The sequence below is a fragment of the Lampris incognitus genome, chromosome 11 (assembly GCF_029633865.1).
Source record: "Lampris incognitus isolate fLamInc1 chromosome 11, fLamInc1.hap2, whole genome shotgun sequence".
In the NCBI taxonomy this organism is placed as follows: domain Eukaryota; kingdom Metazoa; phylum Chordata; class Actinopteri; order Lampriformes; family Lampridae; genus Lampris; species Lampris incognitus.
Window position 1 is genome coordinate 33,486,089 of NC_079221.1, and position 26,995 is coordinate 33,513,083.

Sequence of the window (26,995 nt, forward strand, 5' to 3'; positions counted from 1 at the left end):
CCTCCTCTTCCCTCCTTTTTTCTCTCTCCTCTTTTCAGGCACCATCTAAAGGTCCATAGTTGGCTCAGGAAAACCATCACTTGAGATGGACCCCCACCCTGAGTCTCCTTCTCTCCAGCCACCGTATGTCAAGATGTCCCAGACCGACCTAATCAGATGACCTCCACATCCATCATCAGCCTGCATTTAACCCATCCTATTGTATACCAGCAGTGAGCAGCTGCAGCACCCAGGGACCAACTCCAGATCTTCTTTCCATTGCCTTGGTCAGTGCTAATGAGTATTAACCCTAACAAGCACATCTTTTTGCTGATGGGAGGAAACCGGAGCACCTAGAGGAAACCCACGCAGACATGGGGAGAACATGCAAACTCCACAAAGAAAGGACCTGGGATGGCCTGGGGTTTGAACCAAGGACTTTCTTGCAGTGAGTCAACAGCACTAACCACTGGGCTACATTATAAAGTTGTTTCAGGAAAAAAACTGAAGAACACACATTGCTCGCATTGGTGCATTACAATGACTAAGAAAACAGTACGACCCAGTGACCCCAGTGTTTTGCAATAAAATGGGATCCTACGGTTTCCTGGATGGAAGCTAAATGTGGTATCAGCTAGATGGAAAAGAGTTGTGAGTATGGGGACTTCATGGGTGAATTTAGTCTTTTAATAGCATTTATTGACAATGAGAAAAAACATTTAAGTACACCATTGATCTCTTTAAACAGAAGGAAACATCACTCCACACTTGCACATTTTCCTTCTTCAGTAACTGGTACTATGATGATAGCAGTCAGCATTGCACATACCTGCCTTAACTGCACATGAAACCTGTATTTACCAATTAAAGTTGTTTGTCTTTAGCAGTGTTTTTCAACTCTGGTCTTCAGGAACCACAGTGCAGCTGTTTTTTATTCTGCCTGATAGTTCAATATGTTCATCTGTTGTGTCAGGTCTAGAAAAGCCTCTTAGATGGCTGGAATACCTGGCAGAATACACCTGGGTCCTGAACTTTAATTCCCAAGGTTCAGAGATGAGAACAACTGATCTTCAGGAGTCTTAGTTAACTAAGATCTATAATCTTTGTTGATTTTAAGGGTTTTATGCAAAACTATATGACTAATATCTGAATCAAATCAGGCTAATTACAGCATTACAGCGAAAGAACAAGAAAGGAGGGGAAGTAGAGAAAGGGAGACCAGGAGAGCGAGGGAGTGTTACAGAGGGAGAGACAGAGAGAGAAAGGAGGGAAGAGCAAGAGAGAGACTTGGAGTGAGTTAAAGAGAGAGAGAGAGAAAACTGGAAGAAGTGCTGCTTTCTCAGCCAGATCAGCCTTTTCTGTGTTCACATGGGATTATCCTGGACCTCATGTAGAGAACTGTCAGATGGGACACAGTGAGCTGAGATCTTTCATTTGTTTGTTTGCTTGTTTGAATGAATGTATGGTTTTCTCTTTCATTCTTTCTTTCTTTGTTCTTGGCTTCCTTCTCCATTATTTCTGCCAGTAGATTATTCCTCTCCACCTCTATCTCCCTGTTATACTTTTTCATCTTTCTTTCTATCATGCATCTCCTGTCCTCTATACTGTCCTTCATTCTCTTATGGACACCAAAAATCTTTCCCCCTCATTCTACCTTTCTTCCACCTTTATCTTGTTCTCCCTCTCAACCTCTATCTCCTTCCCTCTGTCTCTTCCTGCCCCCACATCAGTTTCCCCCTTATTTTCCTCAACAAGCACACCGGCTCCTCATATAAATTTTAAATGCCCGTTGACATGGTGACAGATTGATCACACGGTGGCCTGTTTGTCTGCCGGCATGCTCGTGTAGCTGTCTCTTAAAAAGGCCTATAAGGCAATCCGAATATCCGCCTGGTTAGTGAGGAATGAGTCTCCCAGTTTGAATATGGAGCAGCTTTCCCCCTGGCCACTTAGCTAGCAGAATACAAATGCACTACATCCAATGGTTTGCCTCTGCACAAAGCAGAAGTCCCAATATTCGCTAATGAGATGATATCTGTTGATATCATCTGATATGTGTTTGCCGCCATTTCAGACAGGTGGGCGGGGGTGGGGGGTGATGACAAATTAGGATTTACCATCATAAAAGTGAGGTGAAATATTTCAGTGAAAGTTTCAAGACCAAGGTTTAGCCACTATTAAAAACATAAGGCGGTACTCCCCATAATGTCAAGCATTACCTTTAAAAAATCTTGAGAAAAATCAAGACAAGATATTTTTTCGAGAGTCACGTTTAGTATTCTAGACCACGCTTGCATACAGAAAAATAAACCGTGACAAATATCAGCCTAGCAGGTAAGACAGCACACCAACACACACGCTTCTTTTTCACCTTCAACCTCACACTCTCATGCTGCCCAAACAATTCTCACACCAAAACATTGCAACAGGAAGGAACAGGCGAATGTGTCGTAGTCAGTCTTTCTGGTAGACTAATGGCTAAACCAAGTGAACGACTGACTCTAGAAGATAGCTGAGTATTTGAAAACTGGGTGTTTCATGAGAAAGTTTCCATGGAGCTGCATCGTAAATTACTTTTTGATTGGTGCGCGATGTTGATCTCTGTGTTGATCGGATAGCTGCTCAAGGTCAAAGCCGGGAGTCCAGAAAAGGTTCAAGCAAGCCAACCACACTCTAACTAACCTGGCATGAGCCAAGCAAAGGTAAGTGACAATGGACAGCTGTCAATCATGGATTAATTAATTAACAAACCCAGGGTGTTTGTAATATTTGTTTTGAATAAATGCTCTGTAAGTTACCGAATAAGTTTAAACTAGCTTAAGCTATGGAAACAGCTAGCTAGCTAGCTTATGTTAGCTATCTAACATTAAGTGAACGACAGAGAAAAGGATGAAAGCAACACTAAATAATGGCATTCGGGGTTTTTTTTTATTTTGGTGGCACAGCTTGTTCTATGCCGAGCTCACTCTAATGCAGATGCAGAATGACTCTTCTCAACATTGGCCTGAACAAAACAGAGTGTAGAAACATACTTGCACTAGACGGGATGCTGTCATACATTATTGAAGCTTATCTAGGGAGTTTCAGGAGCAGGACCACACCTCAACCACGTCACTACCAACATTCCTATAAATACCCACCTATCCCTCTCCTCCCCTTCCGCTCTTGTACTCTTCCTCTCTTTCCTCTCCTTTTTAAGGTCCTGAGGAGCTCTGTCATTGCCCGGGTGCTACAATGGATTCCCTGTGAAGCTCTCCCATAACGCAGTCAGCAAGCGGAAGAACTACAAGAACTATGCACATCAATCATCTTTCTTTATTAAAGCATTTAAATACATCTTGTTGATTGTGTGGTTCTTGATAGTGAATTTGCATCAAAGGTAATGAAGTTCAAATTCAACTTTCTTGTCATATCTATTTGAATACAATGAAATTCTTATGCTCTGGCTTTCTCTGCCTTAACACAAAGGACACAAGGACAAAGAACAGACATCCCGAAAAAACAAAAAAACAAAAAACAACGAAGAACAGACGTCCCGAAAAAAAACAAAAACACTGCAGACCTACATAGATTATGTACACAATGAATTCATACATTATATACACTATAGAAGAGTACACATCAACACAACAATATGAAGTGCATATCGGTGTGTCAGCTGTTCAGCAACCTGGCTGCCTGTGGAAAGAAACTATTACTGAGACAGCTGGTGTGTGATTTGATTCTCCGGTAATGTTTTTTAGATGGAAGGAGCGAGAACAGAACATGAGCAGGGTGGCTGGTATCCTTAATGATGTTTTTGGGCTTTCCTTTTACAGTGAGTGGTGTAAATATTATGAAGTTGTGGTAGTTGCATGCCAATGAGTTCTCCTGCTGTCTTTACAGTTCTCTGCAGCAGTCTGCAGTCCTGAGCAGTCAGGTTGCCAAACCACACTGTTATACAGCCTGTCAAGACACTCTCCATGGTACTGCCATAAAAGTTCACAAAACTCTTGAGACGCCTCAGAAAATACAGTCTCTGCTTTGCCTTCTTCAGGATGCAATTGGTGTTGAGAGACCATGTGAGGGTGTCTGTGACGTGTATGACCTAAGGTTTTGCCCAGGAGAAATGATCAAATCTACCGTAATAAGATGGTGATCAGTCAAGCCAACTGGAGTAATGGAGCTACTAATTACAATGGATGCAAGTGACTTTGAAATGTAGAACCTATCTAACCTGGCAGGACTCACCTTGTTATTAGTCACCCTGACCCTCGTGTACTGTATAAGAGTGGGGTGTTTCAACCTCCATGCATTTAGCAAATCTAACTAGCTACTCTGCCTAAGCTACCAAATGACTGATGACAGATGTGTGGTTCCTCACTTGTCCTATCCATGGTGAAATCACTGGTGCAGTTCCAATCCCCACCTATGATCAGCTGCTCCTGACCATACTTCTGGAGCTCATCCCTCAAAACACTGAGAAAGGCAGCCCCTTGAATTGGGGCATAGACAATGACCAAACAGAAAAGTCACCCTTTAATTTCTACCCTTACAATCAGATGCCTCCCCTTAACTAAGTCCACAGATGATGGTTCTTTTAGTTAGCAATACTGCTACCCCCCCCCCCCACACACACACACACACACTGAAATTGGTGCCATAGCTGAGTGTATGTGACCCCACCCACCACCCTCCCAATCTATCTTAGTTTGGTCACCTTGAGTTTCCTGTAGGAAAACCACATCTGTCTTTTTCTGCTTCACAACCTCGGCCACTAAAGCCCTCTTACATCTGCCCCCCCACACACACCATTAATGTTAAGAGATAAAACCCTGAGCCCCTGCCTAAGATGGGTAGAACAGAGAAAAAGATAGAGACAGAAACAGACTGGCATGAACCAGAAAAAGGAATAAAGCACCCTGTGATGCATGATTATAATTTATTTCACAACTTTTGCCCTTCTTACAGTTTTCCCCTTTAGTGCCTTTCTTAAAGCTGTGATGTGTTTCTTAAGGCAAAAACGTTTTTTTCTCATCAAGCAGCTCAAAATGAACCAGCTTCTGCAGATAACTAACAGACCTGATGAAATTCTCTGTATTATTGAAATAGCATTTACTTTTACCAACTTCCCAAAAGTTTCACCCAAAAAAACATTTATGTCCTACTGAGAATATAGATCTGTGCTACGGTATGCTGTTTCACCAACTGACACACTATCAGACTTTGAATCGTAATCCATATCCTCAGCCTCATCTGTTACCTAGCTCCTGGGAATCTCCTCTACACTCTCAGTATTGACTTCAGTGGGCCTTCCATTGATCGCCCTTCACATCCTGTCCCTTACTACTGTACACATCCTCAGTCCCTGCCGAGCTTCTGGATGCAGCCACCTGTTCAGCTGCGAGTGCTTCTGCAAACTGCCGCCGGCTCCGAGGCCATCGGCTGAGAGCCTATTTCCTCATCTACAACCGGTGGGCTAGGCTGTTCCTCCGACTGACTCTGTTCTCCTCTCCCCACCTCGGAGACATTATCAGGGGGCAGGATGTTAGCATCTGCGGTGTCTGCCTCCGCTTGCTGTCTATGCAGACATGCGAACTGCTCATGGCCGACATTGCCACACTCAAAACATTTCAAGTGCCCCAAACTAGCATACATCATGAATGAGCCATAACCGTGTTTAACTCTAAAGGAAACCCCCAAACTCTGTGTCGGAGAGTCCAAACGCATAAACACCTGTCTCTTGAGTGACTGGACATGTTCAAGCTTCAGATCTTTACATCCAAGACTGACAGTTTTGAGAGCACTGGCAAATTCACCAAAGCTCATTTTCCAACAGCTCCTTGGAGATAAACGGCAGAACACCCGACACTGTGATTCTGGTAGAGGGAACTGACAATGGGGAGACAGCACTATAGATATCCCTGATAATGCCTTCACTCTCAATCATATCACTGACATGACACTCCTCCAAAATCACCACCACAGCCTTGTCCTCATGGACGCAAACAGCAGATTGCCATGTCCAACTTGCTCTCCTATGGCCAACAAAACCTCCTCCACCATCACATTGGGCTCCGGTAGGACTATTCGGACCACATGATGGATTAGTCCTGAGAACCACCCAACAAAACCACTGAACACTCAGTAAAAAATAATAAGAAAGCTTAGCTGATCATGCACACAGGACAGATGAAGAAGACAGGGGAAAAGCCGGAAAAAAAAGCACAGCAAACAACTCAAACTCTGCGCCAGTCTCACATCCGCCACCCTCACTCACGTTCACACCCAACCTCCCAGCATGCAGTGCAGAGAGAGGGGGGGGGGCTCTATCTAGGACACTAGCTGGATAGAAGAGCATGCTAATGTTCTTTAGAGCTGAGCCATCATAACCATCTATTCCCTGATGCTGCCCAGCACACCGCATCCAAACCTGTCTGTCTGCTCACGTCTACCTTTACCTGTTTGTCTTTATACGTATCTGCCTCTCTCTCTCTCTCTCTTTGTGTGTCTCTCTCTATGTGTTCTCCACATCTTTCTCAATATCAGTCTGCCATTTATAGTGCATCTGTCCCTTTGTAGTGATTGCTCCAAACCTGTCTGTCTTCCACTCTCTTTCTGAACCTATCAGTCCATCAGTCTCTCTTTCCACACTCGTCTATCTCTTTCCTGTCATTTTTTTTCAAACAAACACTCATTGATTTTCTACTGTCGTTTCTTGCTTCCTTTCTTTCTTGCAGTGTGTGTGTGTGCGTGTGTGTGTATATTGGGGGAAGAGTTTTCCTTCTGTTGTTTTTCTGAGACATTTCATTCAATACTGCCAAAAGTCTGCCCTAATCGTCTATATATACTTGATTGCAAACTGATTCCCTGTCTGCCCCCTCTCTGCTTTGCCTACCTCTTTCACTCTCTCTTTATTTTTATATCACTTACTCCTCCTTCCTCCTCCTCTCTCTCTCACTTTCTTTCTCTCTCAACCTTTCCACCTCGTCTGGCTGTGGAGGAGCTGTTTGTTCATTTATTCATGATCTAACCTATCCCCCCTTCTCCCCGTGAGGCTGTAGTTATGACTGCCAGACACACACAGCCAGACGTCAAACACACTGAATGAGAAGAAAAAAAAAACACTATTCCTGCCGTCTCGCTCTTCCTCTCTCTCTCCACATTATCTTGCCCTAGACTACATCTGTCTTACTTACAGACTAACAGGAATGACCCCCCCCGCCCCCCGTCTCTCTCCACTTTGCCCTATGCCTGTTTCTCTACTGCTTGATTTCAAAGTAGAAATGCAAATCTGTGTTTTAATGACTCTTCCCCCCCCCAACCTAATTATCATTCTTCCTTTGTAAAATGTCCTCTTCCCGCAGGTTTGTCTTTCTGCCGCCCACAAGCTTAGGTACACACAGGCAAGGATGCACACAGATACCCACACACACACACACACACACACACACACTCCGCAAAGTTATAGAGGGGCGCTATGACAGTCGGTGAGAAAAATCATCAGGAAATCTTAAAGTGTGAAAATAAATAAATCGACTTATTACCTTATATTCCTGCACAAATATTTAATGTAGATCCAGAAAGGGCTTCAGCTGCCCAGATAAAGGGACTAGGACAGCTTAATTTATTTCACAGCAACATTAGTCACCCCTTGACAGGGTGCATGCAACTAACAGGATGAATGTCAAGTCAGTAATTTACAAACATGGTTTCATATGCACTGACTAGATAATAAATGCATTGGTGTTTATTCAAATGGTTTCACCAAGCAGAATATTAATAGAATCCCTCCTTGACACACCAGGAGTGGACAACATGCATTTTCTAATGCTGATTATGGCAAATTTATATCTACTTATCCAGAGTTTTAGAGAGAAGCTGCAAATGAAAACACAATGCTTGTTACAATGCAATGCAGGCAGTGAAATGTGTAAGGGACAAACCTGCAGGACTGAGGTCTGTTCGTTTGTTTGATGGACGAGGATTCGGACAGCGTCTTTCTGCATTTAGTGTAGAGATGAGGACGTGTACATGGGTTTATTCCAGGGAAAAGACAAAGTTCACAGCAGGGAGCAAGATTATATGTTAAACCTCTATGTATTGTGTCTGCAGAAAGTACATTATGTGTTTGGGGTAGGGTTAACCAATTGCTGAGTCGGAGACTACAAGCGTGAGCTTCTTGTCATCTCAGAGAAAATTCTGACTTCATCTATGATGTGTCAGCTGTAAACACGGTACAGCTCAGTGAAACAAACGGCTGGCAACTTCTGTAGTATTTTATGAGTCAGTGATGTATACAGTAAAAAGCTCAGTAATTGCAAGATATATGTCAATTCGGTTCCTAAACAGAACAGCATTTGCACCAAGACCTCGTAGACCTTAACGTAGCTTGATTTAACCAGACCTCGCATAAAAACATCCCTGATGACACTATCCTTTCTTTATCCAATCCTCCATCCCTCTATCTCCTCTTATTCACCTGAGCCCCCAAAACAACACAATGGGGGACTCATTTCTGCATCAAGTGTCCTCAACAAAACCATGAACTTTTGAATCACACAACATTCCAACCAACTTTTCCTCGATGCCAACTCAAACACAACCCGTGAGTTAATGCAATACTGGTGCCATCCATATCGCTTATCGCTTTATAAAGTGACGCGTCAACATTTCTGTCCGATTGCAAAACATGCTTATTTCGTTTACTGATGGTCAAATTCCACAGTGCTTGATTGCTCCTCTGTTTGGGAGTTGTTTTTCAGGCTGCCCCAGCTCCTGCCCATCTTAATGATTTAATGCACATTGTCTCACATAAAGCTCTGTGACATAGAGGGGGAGACAGACAGGAAAAGGCTTATGTCCGACTGGCTAGGAACATGGTATGGAGAAGGAGAGTGAGTGTCACCATTCATTCCTTGGGAGCTCCAGCTGCTGTAGTGCAGACATATGTCCGTTTGGTACCAGCACACCAGTTCAGTGGCCAAAAAGGCTGATGCTAGTTGTACAGGGTAGTTCCCAGGTACAAGCTTAAAGGGTTAAATCAGCCCAATAAACAGTTGTTGCATGTTCAGATGAGATGTGTATTTTATTTTATTTTTTTGATTTTGAGATACTTTACTGATCTCCGCAGGGAAATACACTCTGCATTTAACCCATCCTAGCTGTGAAGCTAGGAGCAGTGGGCAACTGTGGCACCCGGGGACCAACTCCCACTCGTCTTGCCATGCCTCGGTCAGGGGCACAGACAAGAGTATAAACCCTAATATGCATGTCTTGTTGATGGTGGGGGAAACCGGAGCAACCAGAGGAAACCCACATAGACGTGGGGAGAACATGCAAACTCCACAATGAGGACAACCTGGGATGACCCCCCACTTTGGACAACCCTTGGGGTTTGAACCCAGGACCTTCTTGCTGTGAGGCAACAGCACTAAGCACTGTGCCACCGTGCTGCAGCAGACTCAAGGCCAACACACAGAAGTGCCATCTGACACATGTCAAGAAGGACACTCCTATTCCTTTCAGTAGAGTTCAGTAGAATATTTGTTGCACATATCCCAATATTGTATACATGTATATATACTGATACCACTAAAACCTGTAATTCTGTAATGGTAATAATGCTGCAACTCATGCATTTGTGTCCTGATAGCACTTTTATGACATGTTTTTCATTTTGTTCTTCCGTCCTTGTTCAAATTTTATCAAACATTGTTACTTGTATTCTTATGCTGCTGAGAGGAGAAGAAAGGCAAAGTCAAAGCATCACCTTGCCAGCGACTGTTGCATTGTGTATTACTACTGTGCATTTGATAAATAAATTATGAACTTGAATTTGAAGCTGATAAGTCAACACACGTCTACGGCAAGTTCTCAGCACAGCGATCTCTTCCCAGGCGTCGGCGCTCCTACAAATGTATGTCATTTGTATGGGAAAAAGAGTGATTGCTGCTTTTGTAAAACTGCTAAATACAGCGCCGTCCATATTGGATGGGCGTCAGCTGGTGGTTCCTATGTGCTACAGACGGCAGTTGATGCGAGTCATTTGATTCACTGCTCTACCTCTGCCAGTGTGTGTGTGTGTGTGTGTGTGTGTGTTTAACTGTTTAACTCAGTGAGGAACAAAAAAGTTTTATGAAAGCATTAAGAAACGTTCTTACTTAAAAACTGATATTGAGGGGCATGCGGGTGGCGTAGCAGTCTATTCCATTGCCTACCAAAACGGGGATCGCTGGTTTGAATCCCCGTGTTACTGCTGGCTTGGTGGGGCGTCCCTACAGACACAATTGGCCGTGTCTGTGGTTGGGAAGCTGGATGTGGGTATGTGTCCTGGTCGCTGCACTAGCGCCTCCTCTTATTGGTCGTAGCACCTGTTCGGGGGGTGAGGGGGAACTGGGGGAAATAGCGTGACTCTCCCACGCACTACGTCGCCCTAGTGAAACTCCTCACTGTCAGGTGAAAAGAAGTGGCTGGCAACTCCGCATGTACCAGAGGGCATGTGGTAGTCTGCAGCCCTTCCCGGATCGGCAGAGGGGGTGGAGCAGTGACCGGGACGGCTCGGAAGAGTGGGGTAATTGGCCAAGTACAATGGGGGAGAAAAAGGGGGGAACACCCACCCCCCCCCAAAAAAAGAAAACTGATATTGAGGATTGATGCTGAAGAAACATCTTACTGTGCAGGCATACCAGCACGTCAAGCCAGACGTTACCACTAACTTACCCTACCACAAGACAAGGAGGCTTGCTTAAAAACTGTGAAGTCATGCTTTCATAACATCAGGGTCATCAACTGATCAACCTGTCCATTATGAAAACCTCTCCATGAAATTACAGCATCCACGTGGAAACCATTATCTCTATGAAAGATATATAATTTATCCATCTGTGGTGTGACTACAGTCATGAGACCGTTTGAGTGGAAAATTTCTCATCGGCTGATAAAAAGATGAACCTATTAATAGTGTGAAGAGAGTAGCCAGGAAAAGTTTACATGAAAATCGAATTAGTATGGTCTGATTCTGTGATATAAATCAAAATCAAAATCAAAAATCAGAATTTCTTTATTCACAAGGCGCAAAGAGTGAAGAGATTTGTCTCGTTGACACTGACGGCAAGGCCAGGAGCCACAAATCAGCTCACAGGTACGTGACAAAAGAATGGAGGCCACACGGCAGAAGAGCTCTAAACACGATTTATCCAAACCACAATGACTCAGAACACAGAAATGCAACACTTGTGCGTGTGGGCACAAGAGAAGAGGAAGGGTTGGCGGTGATTTTGGCCCAAAATAAAATATAACCATTCAAAAGTTGCAACCAAGAGTGGTTTGCCGGAAATAAAAAGCAGAACGCAGGTGATGCAAATGAGAGAAATGTGGCTACATTACCATCAAAATGTTGAGCAAATTTCAAGCGACACTGAAGAGTCAACACAAGTCAAACACCAATCAGCTGCAATTCCATCGGCTGTTTTTAAGCGATTAAATGGTCATGCTCAGCCATAAATCGAGCTACACTACCTTTTTCAAATAAAAAAAAAACATACTTTGAAAATTAAAAATGGACTCTGTTGCCGACCCCGAGTCTACTGCAAGAGCTCTGAAAGTAAAGTTAAAGGCAAGTTAGGATCCATTTCCAACCTCAACCATTTTCAGGGTATTACCAAAACGATACTGGATTTACGGATTCTCAAACTGTTTCGGCCTACCCAGTGAAACAGGACGCCCTTAGGAAAACGGGATGTTGTTGGCGATTTGTTAAATAGATTACACAAGTCAGCCCACAAAACATGCAAAGGTACTCCTGCACACCGGCTCTTACTTCCAAACAAATCATTTCCATAAGAAAACATGTAATGTTTTAAGTCCACAGACCTTCTCCTGTGTAATTCTTAACACTTAGTGCTCACCTTACACATGCACAAATTCCACACAAGGATTAAGATAAAGCATGCAAAGTACAAGGCACAGCGAAAAAAAGCTAATTTTCTCTCTTCGGGAAGACATAACAGTAGGACAGCTGTTGAACAAATGTGCCATCAAAGCTGTGACCAAACTGATTCCTTCAAGTTAACATGTCAGACAACAAGGTTAGTTACAGGCTTTTGTTATCTTATACCAAAGCCTCTGTTTCGGATTCATTGAATGTTATGTTTCCTTTGTCTTCATCGTATGTAGTGTGTCACCACACTTCAGGATTAGTGGGATTAGTTAAAGCCATACATGTTTTTGCGTCATACCGTTGAGAAGTGGCGGTCAACATACCAACATGTTAAAAATGCTGTTACGTTAATGCTACACGCCACCGAAACTAACCGAAACTAATTTCTGTGACAGTGTGAAAGAAACCCTCCCCATGATAGACATGCAGACATGACAATAAAACTATTGTTGAGCTGCGTACCAATAAATGTTTTCAAGTCTGAACCAGCAATTTGCGAGGCTTTGCGGAAGAAAACATCATGTGACGAAGCCTTGATCAAGATGTCAATATCTAACCCAACCGTTACCAATCTATCAACTTTGAATGAAATACGTTGCTGTTTGTAAGTCTCAACTTCATTTCTGACATTGCAAATCGGATTAAATCCTCAGGCTGTTTTTATTTTCACTTTGTTTCATTGCCACAAATATCTTACATGGTGAAGATCTCCATGTGTGAAGTCCACATGGGACGTCAACTCTCGTACATGTATTTAGAGGCCGCACACCAACACTTCATATGCATAACACTGTATATTTCCACCTAAAATAAAGAACCAGTGCACGGTACCAGAAGCTCCCACAGTGAATTCTCACTAATCCCACCGAAAATACGATGCCAAATGACCCATCAAATACATTGCCTAATAGGTATAAATGAACAGTAATCTCATTACTGTCTACCTCCATCAGTTTCATGTCTAAAATCCATTAGCGTCAGTATGACTGTACTAATACATAAAGACAAATAGCAGGGACTCCTTAAAACTAAGAACGAAGCAACAAAAAACTACCTGGGTAATTATCTCCTGCTTTGCCACTCATCATGATATTACAAGAGTAGAGAGCACCATATATCGCTAGACTACATTAATGGTAACAAAACACTTAATCAGATAAAATCAAAAGTCCTACCCATGACTTTTGACTCTCAAAATACGCAAAAATAGCGACAGCAGTTAAGCTTTGTATGGCAGTTAGGACAGGATACTGCAGTTTTTTTAACGCTGTGTAAAAAAAAAGAAGGTTTTTAACAACATCTACAAGTGAGGATGCAGTGAAAGCTTATCATGTGATACTTGTCTTGTTATGTTTTCCCCACGACCACAGGCAGAGGTTGAGAGTCTGGATGACAACATTTCCTCTCGGCGCTCCCGACAGTTAGAAACAAACAACCGCGGTCAGCTCTGTCCCTTCTAGACAGCTGGATTAAAAAGATTTAAAAAACAAAAAACGGTACGGTGAAGAGAGCAATGCATCCTGCATTTTCACAAAACCATGACAGTCGATAAGGGTCGCCCCTCGGCAGGCGAATGAAACGACTGCTTCTCTGAAGGTACATCACAGCTTAATGGTCTGTACTTACTGAAAGCGGCCACGGCCAGTATGAGTGTGACTACGATGGAGATCCAGGAGACCCAGAGAGCCTTCTTCCTGTAGCTCTGAGCCTCGTGAGGCTTCAGACGCATGCTGCTCTCCAGGAGGCCTGCAGAGAGAGAGAGACACACACACAAAAAAAACCCAAAAACTCAATTGAGGGGGGAAAAAAACATAACAAAAACACAATTCATTACATTACATTTTTTTTCCAAGGCCTATATTTTGGAGTATATACCACGCACACTTACTTAAAGTTTCCAAAGCAGATTTAACAGTCTTCATCGGAACCATCTGTGATGTAAACTGATTAGTCGAGACATCAACCGTACTGGAATAAATCTGTTGTATTACACGGCTATGTTGAAGACTCGACTCTGATTGGTCAGTTAAAGTGTTCTTGTGGTCAGTTGTTTCTGGGAAGCAGACAGTCGTCAAGCTGCGGCCTCATCGCCGTTCCTGTTCCCTTCCAAATTAATGCGCTTCGCGAAGCCTTTGTAGGCTAATGTTAGCAAGCTAAATGCACAGAAAGCAGTCCAGTCAAAATAATTTCAAATGATGATTTTCTGTCAATTTATTGACGTCTCTTAAGCCTTGTAATAAGCTAAATAACTCACTCCGAGGAGGTCTTCTATTGAAAAATAATCACTGCCTTCAGCTGCACATCGGGAAGTTCTTCACCTCAGTCATTATTTTTCCATATTAGACCGCATCGTTGTGGATTATCCCTCACTTGGAGCCTTCACTGAGGTGTTTGACTCCTGTTTCTGTGATACACATCTGATTTCTTATTTCTTTAACTCTGTGCCTTAAAACTTTTTTTGGTGACTGTGTATCTGTTTGACGCCTGGATTCTGGAGTTACACTATGATCTTAGCATTGCCATAAGGTTGTTTTTTTTTTGGATATACTTTAATGATCCCCGTAGGGAAATTACACTCTGCATTTAACCCATCCTAGCTGTGTAGCTAAGAGCAGAGGGCAGCTGCCGTGCAGCACCCGGGGACCAACTCCAGTTCATCTTGCCATGCTTCAGTTAAGGGCACAGACAGCAGTATAAACCCTAATATTCATGTGTTTTTCATGGTGGGGGAAACTGGAGTACCTGGAGAGAACCCACCACAGACACGGCGAGAACATGCAAACTCCACACAGAGGATGACCTGGGATGGACAACCCTGGGGTTTTAACTGTAAAGTACCTGGGACATGTTATCCCACCCCCTCCCTCAGCTGGGAGGTCAGAGGTCAGGGTAAGTTACAGAACAGCACCCTTGAACTGTTAAGTAGTCACTGTTTTCCCAAAGGGTACTTCAGCAGCACGGCTGCTTGGTGACAGTTGAACATTGGTAATCCAGTTAAATAGCAGTCATCTATTGACTTTCCTATACTGTTTCAGTCCTACTTTTTTTGTGGGTGAATTTTGTCATTTCGAATAAAAAAGCTTGAAAAAAATGGCAAATTATCAAATAAAATGCCCCAAATTCACATAAATGTTTATACGCTCACTTGAGGTAGATAATAAGGTAATGCGATCAATTGTGATGGAAGTGCATTTTCCAAATAATAATGACAAAAAAATTTAAATATAAATTTAGTCGCATGATCAGCTGTCTCTTGATTTTAATTGGGTCATTTTTTTATACCCATATCCCGCTTCCCACCCACATACATGGCCAATTGTGTCTGTAGGGACACCTGACCAAGCCAGGGGTACCACGGGGATTCAAACCGGCCATCTCTGTGGGTCATGTTTCTCATGGATGTGGAAGTATGGACATATGTAGGACACAAACTGCTTTATTCCTCTCAACAGATCTGATGGAAGAGCACCTTAATTGGCATGATTTTTCCTTTTTTGTGACGTTTACTTATTCATTTGAAATGTGTTCTAAAGCTGGATGGAAACATATTAACACAGGAAATACTTCCATTCATCTAAGCATACAATACATCCATGATACATACCCAGTACTCAGTGGGTGTACAACACCTGGTACATATTGTACTTGCAGATTTTCTACTGTCAGTTTTCTTTTTTTGTTTTATTGCACTTTGTACAAGGATACAAGTTATTTTACAAATCCCTGAACGCCTGCCCACTACATATTCCTACAGATGCTCTTAGCAACTCTTTTCTACATATTCTTAGATACTCTTAGTTATCCTACTTTTGACATGTTGCAATGTCTGTGTCTTGTTTCTTCTCACCAATTAATAAATTTTTTATCTGCAAGTTTACTTGGCTAAATATAAAAGTTGAGGCTTAGAATAAATGCTAATTTGACTTCAAAATTGACTTGGCATGACCAAATTGACAAAAACTCAGGTTGTTACACAATTGACCTTAAGTTACCATATCTAAAGACATTATTCTGAGGGAAACTATCGTTCAAAGTGAATGTCACTGAAAACAATGGCCACTGAGATGGAAAGCAATGAATGGAGAATTCGCACAAAGGTTTCTTTATTCACTACTGTGATGAACTGAGCGCCATAAAGCCAATAGTTCAGGCCAAGCAATGGGTAACCACACTGACTCTCATTACTTATTGGAACTGCCCCTTCCACCCTCCATCTCTATTTTCTTCCTTCCTTCCATTTTTCCATACAACAACCTTCTTACCACATCCTTCTTCCTCTTTCTATGAGATGTGTATCTAGTATGTCTATATTAATGGCAATGTTTTTCGCTTATCATTGCACAACCAACTAAGTGAATACTACAAGGTGGAGACAGTGGAGACACACTACATGCAATATTTGTAATTGTCAGTTGCTGCTTTTTATACTTTGTATAGAACGATGCATTCATAATTTCGTTATAACTTGTTTAATTTCCTTAGGTGCTTGCAAGTATTTTCATATTATACATAGTTTAGGACAGTGTTTCTCAACCGGGGGTCCGCGGACCCCTAGTGGTCCGTGGTGTAATTGCAAGGGGTCCGTGAAAATAAAATATCTTTAAAAAAAGATCCTATGACATTTATAGAAATAGGATTATTTTACTCAAATGTTACTGAGACCTTTATCTACCTAAACTATAAAGGGTAACAGGACTTTTTTTTCTAATTACATCTAATTCACAAGTGTAATTTATTGTATTTTAATAAGAGATATCGCTCCCGTTTGCATTGTTAAAAGTTACTGCATAAAAATTCTGTTGTTACAGGTCTGTTGTTCCTCAGGGTAGATCAAAAATACGCAGGGGGTCCAGGACCCCAAAAAGGTTGAGAACCACTGGTTTAGGAGATATAGACCCCCCCAAAGTACTCTTCCGAGCCGTCCTGATCGCTGCTCCACCCCCTCTGCCCATACCCACATCCGGCTTCCCATCCTTAGACACGGCCAACTGTGTCTGTAGGGACGCCCGACCAAGCTGGAGGTAACGCGGGGATTCGAACCGCCGGTCCCCATGCTGGTAGGCAACGGAATAGACCGCCACACCACCCTGACGCCCAGATTTTTTGAAATTCTTAGGTACATAGGTAATGGCTCACAGATACTGGTCAGCTACTTTTAGTTTTTAATGTATTTCTAAACATTGTGTTCATGTCTTTGTGCCTTTATGTTGAGCATCACACCAAGACACATTTCTGGCATTTGTAAACTTACTTGGCTTTCAATAAACTTTCAACTTGAACTGGAAGATCCGAGCTACCAGGCGAGTAGGGGAGTTCTGCGGACGAGGAACGTTTAAAAATATCGGTTGTAAGATACTTTGCACCTCACGGTAAGAGTTCACTGCAGAGTTGTCCACATCACCAGACATGGAGTTGAAGGGAACCGCCACAAAGTTTGATTATTCACAAGTCTCCTCTGGGCACAGCGGTGCCCTATATCAGTGTTGGTGAACAGGAACAAGTCCTCTCTTACAGTGAGACCAGACCGCCCACCCGTTAATCTGCCTGGAGCTGGTACATCGCCAGAGAATGGAAGAAAAAAAAAATTGACTCTGCATTTTTGTCAGTACTTTGTGAACATAAATTCTTGAATTTTTCACATCCAAATGAGCTGTTAATGTTCTCTGTTATCTACTGCCCAAACATCTCTCTTAGATAAAATCACAGGGACTACTTCCCACCGTTTCAGGTGACAAGCCTGTGAAGCGATACACTGATGAACTCGGGGAGTATGGGGCTTGGTAAACGGTATGTATAGCCGGCTACTGGCTGTGGAAGGCAATAATTACCCCCCTACAGGGTGATTTATCCTCGTCCATCAGACGATCACAAATCACCGCTGAAATTTGTTGTTGCTCATTTGGACTGGGTCTGGTAGCATGAGATGACTAACAAAAGGAAAGACTCTGTGTGTGTGTGTGTGTGTGTGTGTGTGTGTGTGTGTGTGTGTGTGTGTGTGTGTGTGTGTGTGTGTGTGTGTGTGTGTGTGTGTGTGTGTGTGTGTGTGTGTGTGTCTAAAAATATATGTTATGGGAATCCAGGTAACATAGCGGTCTATTCCGTTGCCTAACAACACGGGGATCGCCGGTTCGAATCCCCCACACTGACGTATGGCATGCTTCTTGGATAATGTGACTAAAGTCCTTAACTGCCATTGTTTCGCTGCTGTTGTCAGTTGTCCAAATCACTTCCGGCGCAGCCTGGAAATTATCGAGTTGGCCGAGTCAGAATGCGAACGAGAGTGTACATATATGTAGTCCATTGGCCGTGTCTGCGGGTGGGAAGCCGGATGTGGGTGTGTCCTGGTCGCTGCACTAGCGCCTCCTCTGGTCGGTCGGGGCACCTGTTCGGGGGGGAGGGTGTAATGGGGGCAATAGCGTGATCCTCCCATGCGCTACGTCCCCCTGGCGAAACTCCTAACTGTCAGGTGAAAAGAAGCGGCTGGCGACTCCACATGTATTGGAGGAGACATGTGGTAGTCTTCAGCCCTCTCTGGATCGGCAGAGGGAGTGGCTCAGAGAGCAGGGTGATTGGTCAGGTACAATTGGGGAGAAAAGGGGGGGGAATAAATAAATAATAATAATCATAAATGCACTCACAATCGATGATATTTTGCAGAAAAAGACCAACATGAGATTCACACCTCGAAAGAATTGTATCAACAAACCACGGTGAATGCGCGTGCGCATTACACTAAAACCCAATGCCGCAACTGGGAATCTGACTGGGCCCTGTGATGGCCTGGCGGCCTGTCCAGGGTGTCTCCCTGCCTGCCGCCCAATGACTGCTGGAATAGGCTCCAGCATCCCCGCGACCCTGGGAGCAGGATAAGCAGTTCGGATAATGGATGGATGGATAATAATAATAACAATAATAATGATAATAATAATAATAATAAAACGTGTTATAAACCTTAGTCGTAGTAATAGTAATTCTCCTGCTGCCATGGTACTCCCCTACATGATGGTGTAATCAGCAAAACTTAACAAAATATGAAACTATTTTTCTGTATGATCAATGCAGCATGTTCTTCCTGCTGTCAGCCCTGTCACATTATGTTTCCATATGAGTGCTCTGGCATGTTCCCTTTGTCCTCCATCCACCCACCCCACCAATAATGTGCAAAAGAGTGGGTAACCTTGTGATCTTCCCAAAGCAACCTCATCTGCCAGTGACACCATACGAGAGTCAGCCTTTGTCAACAGTGCAGCTGGGGAGAGGGTGATTTTTCCATGAGCATGGGTTTAATATTGCTCAAGGAAGGTCGGCACAGCTATATAAACCGGATATTGTTTAGCTGAAGAGTTGCAACAAAGAATCTGGTGTCCCCATTTACTATCATGCCCTTCATATCACACAATAAAACTTATCAAATGTTCAAGTACACAGAGAGAAACAAACTGATCACTTATTCTTATAATTTATTACGTTATCCAAGTGTCGTTTTATGTATTAGTGTCAGTGATCAACACATCAAGTGAAACTCCTGGTAAATAAAACCTTGAAACATGAAACAGATTCTCATTCTGACTGCAACTGTGCAGACATCTGAATTGTATTTGTTTATCATTTTTAAAGAATGAACTTTCCAGGTTTATGTGAATTCTTTTTTTTCCCGGCAAATATTGCATTTTATATGTTTGAATAAAAGACCTTGGTTTTTTTTTTTTTTTTAACTAGCAGCACATGACATAGTGAAAAGTAGCTCAAATAGACAAACTGAGCTCTCTATGATTTCCCAGTGGACAAAATCGAGGCATAATTTTGCTGCAAACCAAAATGGTGAATGAACTGGAGTGTAGTGTGTGTGTGTGTGTGTGTGTGTGTGTGTGTGTGTGTGTGTGTGTGTGTGTGTGTGTGTGTGTGTGTGTGTGTGTGTGTGTGTGTGTGTGTGTGCGTGCAGTACATGGGGAAGTGAGACAGCCCAATGGAATGCCGCCTCATACTGCTCACATGATCCATGGCAGGGCAATCAGCAGAGAAGGCATGTGCTGCCACACACACACACACACACACACACACACACACACACACGCACAAACACACATGCACACGTGCACACACACATAGACTGCAGTATATTTGTGTTCAAGATAGGGTGTGTGTGTGTGTGTGTGTGTGTGTGTGTGTGTGTGTGTGTGTGTGTGTGTGTGTGTGTGTGTGTGTGTGTGTGTGTGAATTAATATATGAATTGGAATGTGGGTCTTTGGAGACGTTTGCATGCCCCCCGCCCTCTCTCTTTCTCTCTGTATGTGTGTGCGTGTCACGAACACAGTCCTCTTCCCTCAAAGTAATTAACAACCCTCCAACTGAAATTGCTAATTATATACCTAACCAAGACTTCCATAGTAATCAGACCTTCAGTAAACTTGTGACCTGATGTATTACACCTGGGAACCACAACTTGAAATCAAGGGATGGAAAATTAATTTCTCATCTAAATGAATGGACAGGAGGCCTCTCCCCCTTACTGCCTATCTTAATACTCTCCATCATTGCCATTCCCCATAATATCAGTCTAAATAACAAGCAAATTGAAACACTCATCTTTTATTCAGATAGGTAAATGAGTGCATGTGAGTTAGTTAGAGCGGGGCCAGAGAGTGTACAGGTAACTGTCCTGTGAGCCTCGCCACACAAACTAAATGGTGGATGAACCAATACACTGACACAGGGGGCAGGCACACAGGCTGACTGAGATAGATAGATAGATAGATAGATAGATAGATAGATAGATAGATAGATAGATAGATAGATAGATAGATAGATAGATAGATAGATAGATAGATAGATAGATAGATAGATAGATAGATAGATAGATAGATAGATAGATAGATAGATAGATAGATACTGTAGGTTTATCAAGAATGCTTGTAAACCTGAAAGCCTTTTTGGTGGAAATCTTTTTTTTTAAAATTTATTTCATACACTGTATGTATGTATGTATGTATGGATCCATCTATCTATATATCTATCAACTGTCTGTCTAATAATCTATACATGTATCTACCTATCCGTCTATCGACTGATTGATCTATATCTACATTTATATCTATAGCTATAACCCACTTCCTTTTCTGACTATTTACTAGAAATTAAATCCTAGTTTTTATACCACTTCCTCAAACTTGCTAAAACCGAGGTCCTCCTAGTAGGTACTAAATCTACTTTGGCTATACCTGATAGTTTTTTTCGTAACTACTGACAATTCTATAGTTCCTCCATCGCCTCAGGTTAAGAGTCTGGGTGTCATCTTGGACAGCACATTATCTTTCGAAGCTCACATCAACAATGTTACTATGTCTGCATACTTCCCCCTACACAATATTAATTGTCTTCGCCCATCACTTACACCTAACAGCACCACCATACGCATTCACACCCTGGTTACACCCCGTATTGACTACTGCAATTCTATCCTCTTTGGTCTTCCCCTCAAGTGTCTTCATAAACTTCACTTGGTCCAAAATTCAGTTGCCCGTATCATTACCAGAACTCCTTCCATAGATCATATCACTCCTGTTCTTCAGCAACTCCATTGGCTCCCTGTTAAGTACCGTATTGACTTCAAGATCCTGCTCTTCACCTTTAAGGCCCTTAATAACCCAGCTCCTTCATATCGTTCTGAACTCCATATCCACACGCCCTCCCGCACTCTCAGATCCTTTTCTGCGCCCCAACTCACTACACCATCGGCCCGCTTGACTACCATGGGGTCAAGAGCCTTCAATCATTCTGCCCCCCGTCTATGGAACGCTCTCCCACAAGACATTCACAACATTGACTCTCTTCCAACCTTCAAATCCTATCTCAAAACGTACCTTTTCAAACTGGCATATTCAGTCTGATACACACTTGATGGTTTTATACTCATCTGTTGTGTTAACTTTTTATTGTCTACCCTGCTTTGTTTTGATTTTATGCTGTCTGATACAATACTGCTTGTTTTTTACTGTGTTCTGTCAGGTGTCCTTGAGTGCTCTGAAAGGCGCCCACAAATAAATTATTATTATTATTATTATAAAACTTGACATTTAATAGCTCTTTTAAATTAACCAAATGGGAAAATAAACTATGGGCTGCAGGGCAAGAAAAACTTTGAAATGTGGGTCACCACAGAAAGTGTGGTAAACCCTGATGGTGTGATCAGATGTATTCAGGAATTTTCCACAAGGCCTTTAGATAGGCCTAAATAGGAGAGATATACTAGATGCAGCTAAAAAGAAGCCAAGCAGAGGGTGGAGCTATAGGAGGACATGAAAGTGACTGAGAGAGAGGGTGAAAATCTTCCATTATCTTCTGGATGAAATACAGCCGTGTGCAAACACAGCAGCTAGATTAGAGAGTAGTTGTGATCGGAAAAGGGCGGCCAATGGAATGCCACCAACGAGAAGACTGTCAATCATGTGTCAATCATCGATGTATTCCCGCACTGATCATTGACACTGTACTGATCACTGTACATAGACATACTGTACATGCAGAACAGATTCCTTTCAATACAGTTCTAGAAATATGTTGCATATTGGTATTTATTAAAAAATTGCATATTAGTATTTATATTTTTTTATCTACACACGTTTTTATCTATCTATTTTTTAATCTTCCCCCCTTTTCTCCCCAATTGTAGTTGGCCAGTTACCCCACTCTTCCAAGCTGTCCCGGTCGCTGCTCCATCCCCCTTTTCCGATCCAGGGAGGCCTGCAGACTATCACATGCCTCCTCTGACACATGTGGAGTCGCCACCCGCTTGTCACCTGACAGTGAGGAGTTTCGCCAGGAGGACGTAGCGTGTGGGAGGATCACGCTATTCCCCCCAGTCCCCCCCCCCGAACAGGTGCCCCGACCGACCAGAGGAGGAGCTAGTGCAGCGACCAGGACATATACTCACATCCAGCTTCCTGCCCGCAGACATGGCGAATTGTGTCTGTAGGGACGCCCGACCAAGCCGGAGTAGCATGGGGATTTGAACTGGTGATCTCCATGCTGGTAGGCAATAGAATAGACTGCTACGCTACCCGGACGCCCTACCCACATTTTTCTAATTTAATTTCAACCTATCTGTGCTTACATTTATATACATATACTTTTAACGGAAAAATCACAATTTTTGTTTGTATTTTTAAGTTAAATTTACCGATTTTTATTTATATATGTGGCTACAATGTTGCAATGCGACACATTCTGTTTACACATTTCTTTATTCTAGTAGATCTCTACTTATTGTATCCACATTTGTTGTTTTATTTCACACTTGCTTTGGCAATGTAAACGTATGTTTCCCATGCTAGTAAAACTCTTTTGAAATGAATTGAACTGAACTGAATGTGTTCCTTGTGAGTGTGTATACATTGGTTTAATGCCTGTCTGTATAAAAGTGTGCTTGCATACTGCGTACTTGCATCTACTTCTGTTTATAACTTCAAAAGAAGCAGTTTCCTCTGTCCGCTATACTATAATAGCAAAATCAGCATGCAACACAGTCATCACTAAGCAATACGAGATTTGTTAATATCATTAAAGATGAGTGGACATTAAGTTGGTAGACTGCTCGCTATCCAAACACCAACTGTTTGTTGATTGAACTTATTGAAATCGTCACACACCACCCAGAAGTATGCTATGATCTGCAACTGGTCTATATAATCACATGGTTTGTTGTGTTACCTTGTGATAAAATGCATCTATTTCCTTTTCTAGTTGCCCCATGGTAATATCTCATGAATCTTCTTCTTCTTTCAGCTTGTTCCCTGTTTCCCAGGGGTCAACACAGTGGATTTGATATTTTGATAGTTTGATAGGTAATATCTCATGAATAACTTCATAATTAACAGTTTCAAGACTGGGCTTGCTGAGAATGTTAGACTATATCTGTATCTTTAATGCAAGTTTTAGCAGGAGAAAACAGTGACATAGTGTTCATCTTCACCTTCGTTGGCATGAGAAGTGATAAGTGAGCAGCCACATGGAATATGCACACATTTGTTCACAGCAACGTGTTTGACTGTGGCTCAGAGTCAGGAAAAATTGCTTTTGTTGTAACTGTGCTTCCACTTTTGTTGTATACTTTAGTATCCAATTTGATGTATCTCATATCAATATATTACATCAACTGAAAACTGCCCAGTCCTCTAAAATCACGTAATAATGCAGCTTCAAGTTATTGTAAATTATGGGGCAAAAACGATTTCACTTTTAAAAAATCCTGATGATCAGGTGTTTTGCTCATGAGCTCTGTGGCACACATCATGTACTCATGACGGTCATATGAAATTCCTCTTTTCTTTCCATCCTTCCTGTCACAGTACACGTTACCCAAGACATGTTAATACATTTTACTGTCAAGTCATCATTCACGTAATGAATGGGGTGAACACGTGTCACTGTTACATATCTGATTATATTAACAACATTATTATTGAAAAAAAAAATAATTTCATCAGATGACTTATAATCACATTTACGAAATGTAATGCCTCGAAGCTTATGCAACGAGTAGCCAAACACCTAGGAATTGTTGTAGACGATGTGGAAGGTCTACGGTTAGGGACCCTCACACACAGCGGGTTATGAAAAGGACCACACACACCCACACCCACACCCACACACACACACACACACACACACACACAGTGACGTGTGCGATCTACTACGTGGGAAGTTGGCGTGTGTAGCCTATGTGATATTCAGCAGCACCAGCATCTCAGACCAAACCAAAACACCCCCCCTCCCTCCCCTCGCGTTCTTGGCTATTATTTCGTTCGGCTCGGTTGGGATATTGATTTTTTTTTTACAGTATAAGGTTATTTTATTAACATTAGTAACGTATTCCTTTCGGTAAGGAGCTATTTCCTCAATCTGCCGAGTGACCTACAGACATGTAACGTAATTATTAGCTTGCTAGATAGCCTGCTTAATGCTAGCTACCTCACACGCACTAACATGCACGTGCGGACGGGACCGGGTTCCAAAACAAAGAACAGAGAAACTCGGATTACGACACACGTTGAGGAAGTGTGACGTCATTCTCTGCTCAGGACGACATTACTCCACTATGACTTCACATAGCGAACAGTTGTTTGCTGGTATATTAATGTTCGAAATCTCGTATAAAGCACATTTAAAAAGGAGGAGGGAAAAAACTACTGGATGTGCCATTAACAACATCTTTAGCAGTCTATGTAACTTGACATGTTGTCTTCCACATCACGTAACTCAAATGGGTTTTCGTCCTGTATCAAATCTCTTGTGTGTTAATTTATAGACCACCGCTGAAGCTGAACAGAAAACCAGACTGACACAAGCGCAGGACACTCAGGATTTGTTTGGTATCAGAGAGATCAGACGGTAAATCCAGTAGACTTGGGTTATCAATACATCTTGTTGTCTTTAATGCTAACCTCCTGATTTTCTTTTTTTTTTGGACTGTCTATAATCGTGCCTTCGAGACGCTGATTTATGACTATGATCAATAATTCATATCCACACGAGAACAGAGTAGCCTCGGCTATAAATAGCGTCGGCTAAAAATAACTGTTTCATCCCATCCAACGGGGAGAAGTTTTTTATTTCTTCTGCTTTGTTTTTCTTTCTTTTTTCTTTTTCTTTTTTTTAACAACACAGCAACACGGGAAGGGTGTAAAAGTTACCTTCCCCCTCCACACTGTCGGTGATCTTCATCTCTTGGCCCGTGTTGAAGGGGTCGGGCTGGCTGCCTCGTTTGGATGGGTGGTGATTGTTGGCGAGGACATCAGGAGCGCACTGGCCATTCCGCACCGCCGCTGAGGAGGGATCCACGATCGCCGGGTCTGGGACAGGGTAGGACTCCTGGGTCGTCGGATCCGTCATCATTGTTGTTGTCAAGTTTTGTCTCGGAGTCACAAGCGGGTCCAATGAAATGGACGTGAGGGAGGGAAGGGAAAAAAAGAAAAGAAAAAAACAAATTACGCCGGTTCGCCAGGTGCAGCAGCCATCCAGGGCACCACCGAATGCCACCGGTGTGGAGTACCTCTGGCGGGGTTAGGGGGGAGATAGATAGATGGAGAGATAGATAGAGAGAGAGAGAGAGAGAGACAGAGATAGAGGGAGAGAGAGAGATAAGGAGATAACGGGGCTATCTCGCCAGCATCAGCAGTGTCAAATCTCCCTCCTCCCTCTTCGATGACAACAGGAAAACAGTCTCGCAGGGCTGACTGTGCGTGCGTGCGCCTGTCGCGCTGGGCGAATGGAAATCACCCACTTTTCTCTGCTTCTAGATGCGACGATGCGATACCTCCCGGCTGTGGTCCGCTGTCGGCTTGGCTGGCACAACAAGCAAGTTTTTTTTCTCTCCCCTCCTCCCTCCCTCCCCCCTTTAACAACCCAAGCAGTCCGCTGGCCACTGACAACTAATGCTAGAAGAGCATCGTCTCCTTTATTAATCTTATATGATACCTAATTTATCACACCATAAATCAAGTGTTAATTCGCGGCTCTGAAAAAAATAGACTATTCGTCTCCCAATCGGTTGGAAACACCATTCCTGAAGATTCAATATGATTTTTTTAAAATTATTTTTGCAGTGACTGTGAAATTCACTTCGCGGGCCTATTTAACAAATCAATAACTGGTTACAGACGACTAAGGGCCAAAGTCACTTAACATGATATCATCTTCAATCCGCCATTCGGCTCTCCCCAGTAAACACATTCTCCCACCTTACTATCACATTATGGGTCCCAATGGAGGTCGGTGTTATAAATGAGTGAAAAGAAAGTGTGTGTGCAGTGTGTGTGTGTGTGTGGGGGGGGGGCTGAGAGAGAGAGAGAGAGAGAGAGAGAGAGAGAGAGAGAGAGAGAGAGAGAGAGAGAGAGAGAGAGAGAGAGAGAGAGAGAGAGAGAGAGAGAGAGAGAGAGAGAGAGAGAGAGAGAGAGAGCGAGAGAGAGCGAGAGAGCGCGCTTTCGGTAATGTGTACACTATTTGGCCGCCAGGAGGCGCCCGTAGAGCGAGCTGGAACTGATGACATATTATGCACAATTGGCCCTCACCAACTTGCTCTTTAATTACAGTGGGAAATAG

The 26,995-nt window shown here is 42.8% G+C and overlaps 1 protein-coding gene across 1 annotated transcript in view; it reads right to left on the bottom strand.

Annotated features, from left to right (window-relative positions):
* tmem163a (transmembrane protein 163a) overlaps positions 1 to 25,786 on the bottom strand; it is a 116,522-nt gene extending 90,736 nt beyond the window's left edge. The window contains exons 1-2 of the mRNA XM_056290065.1: positions 25,588 to 25,786; positions 13,526 to 13,645 (exon numbers count right to left, since the gene is read on the bottom strand). Coding sequence (XP_056146040.1) covers positions 13,526 to 13,645; positions 25,588 to 25,786 — 319 coding nt within the window. The remainder of the gene's footprint in view (positions 1 to 13,525; positions 13,646 to 25,587) is intronic.
* Positions 25,787 to 26,995: the final 1,209 nt, after the last annotated feature.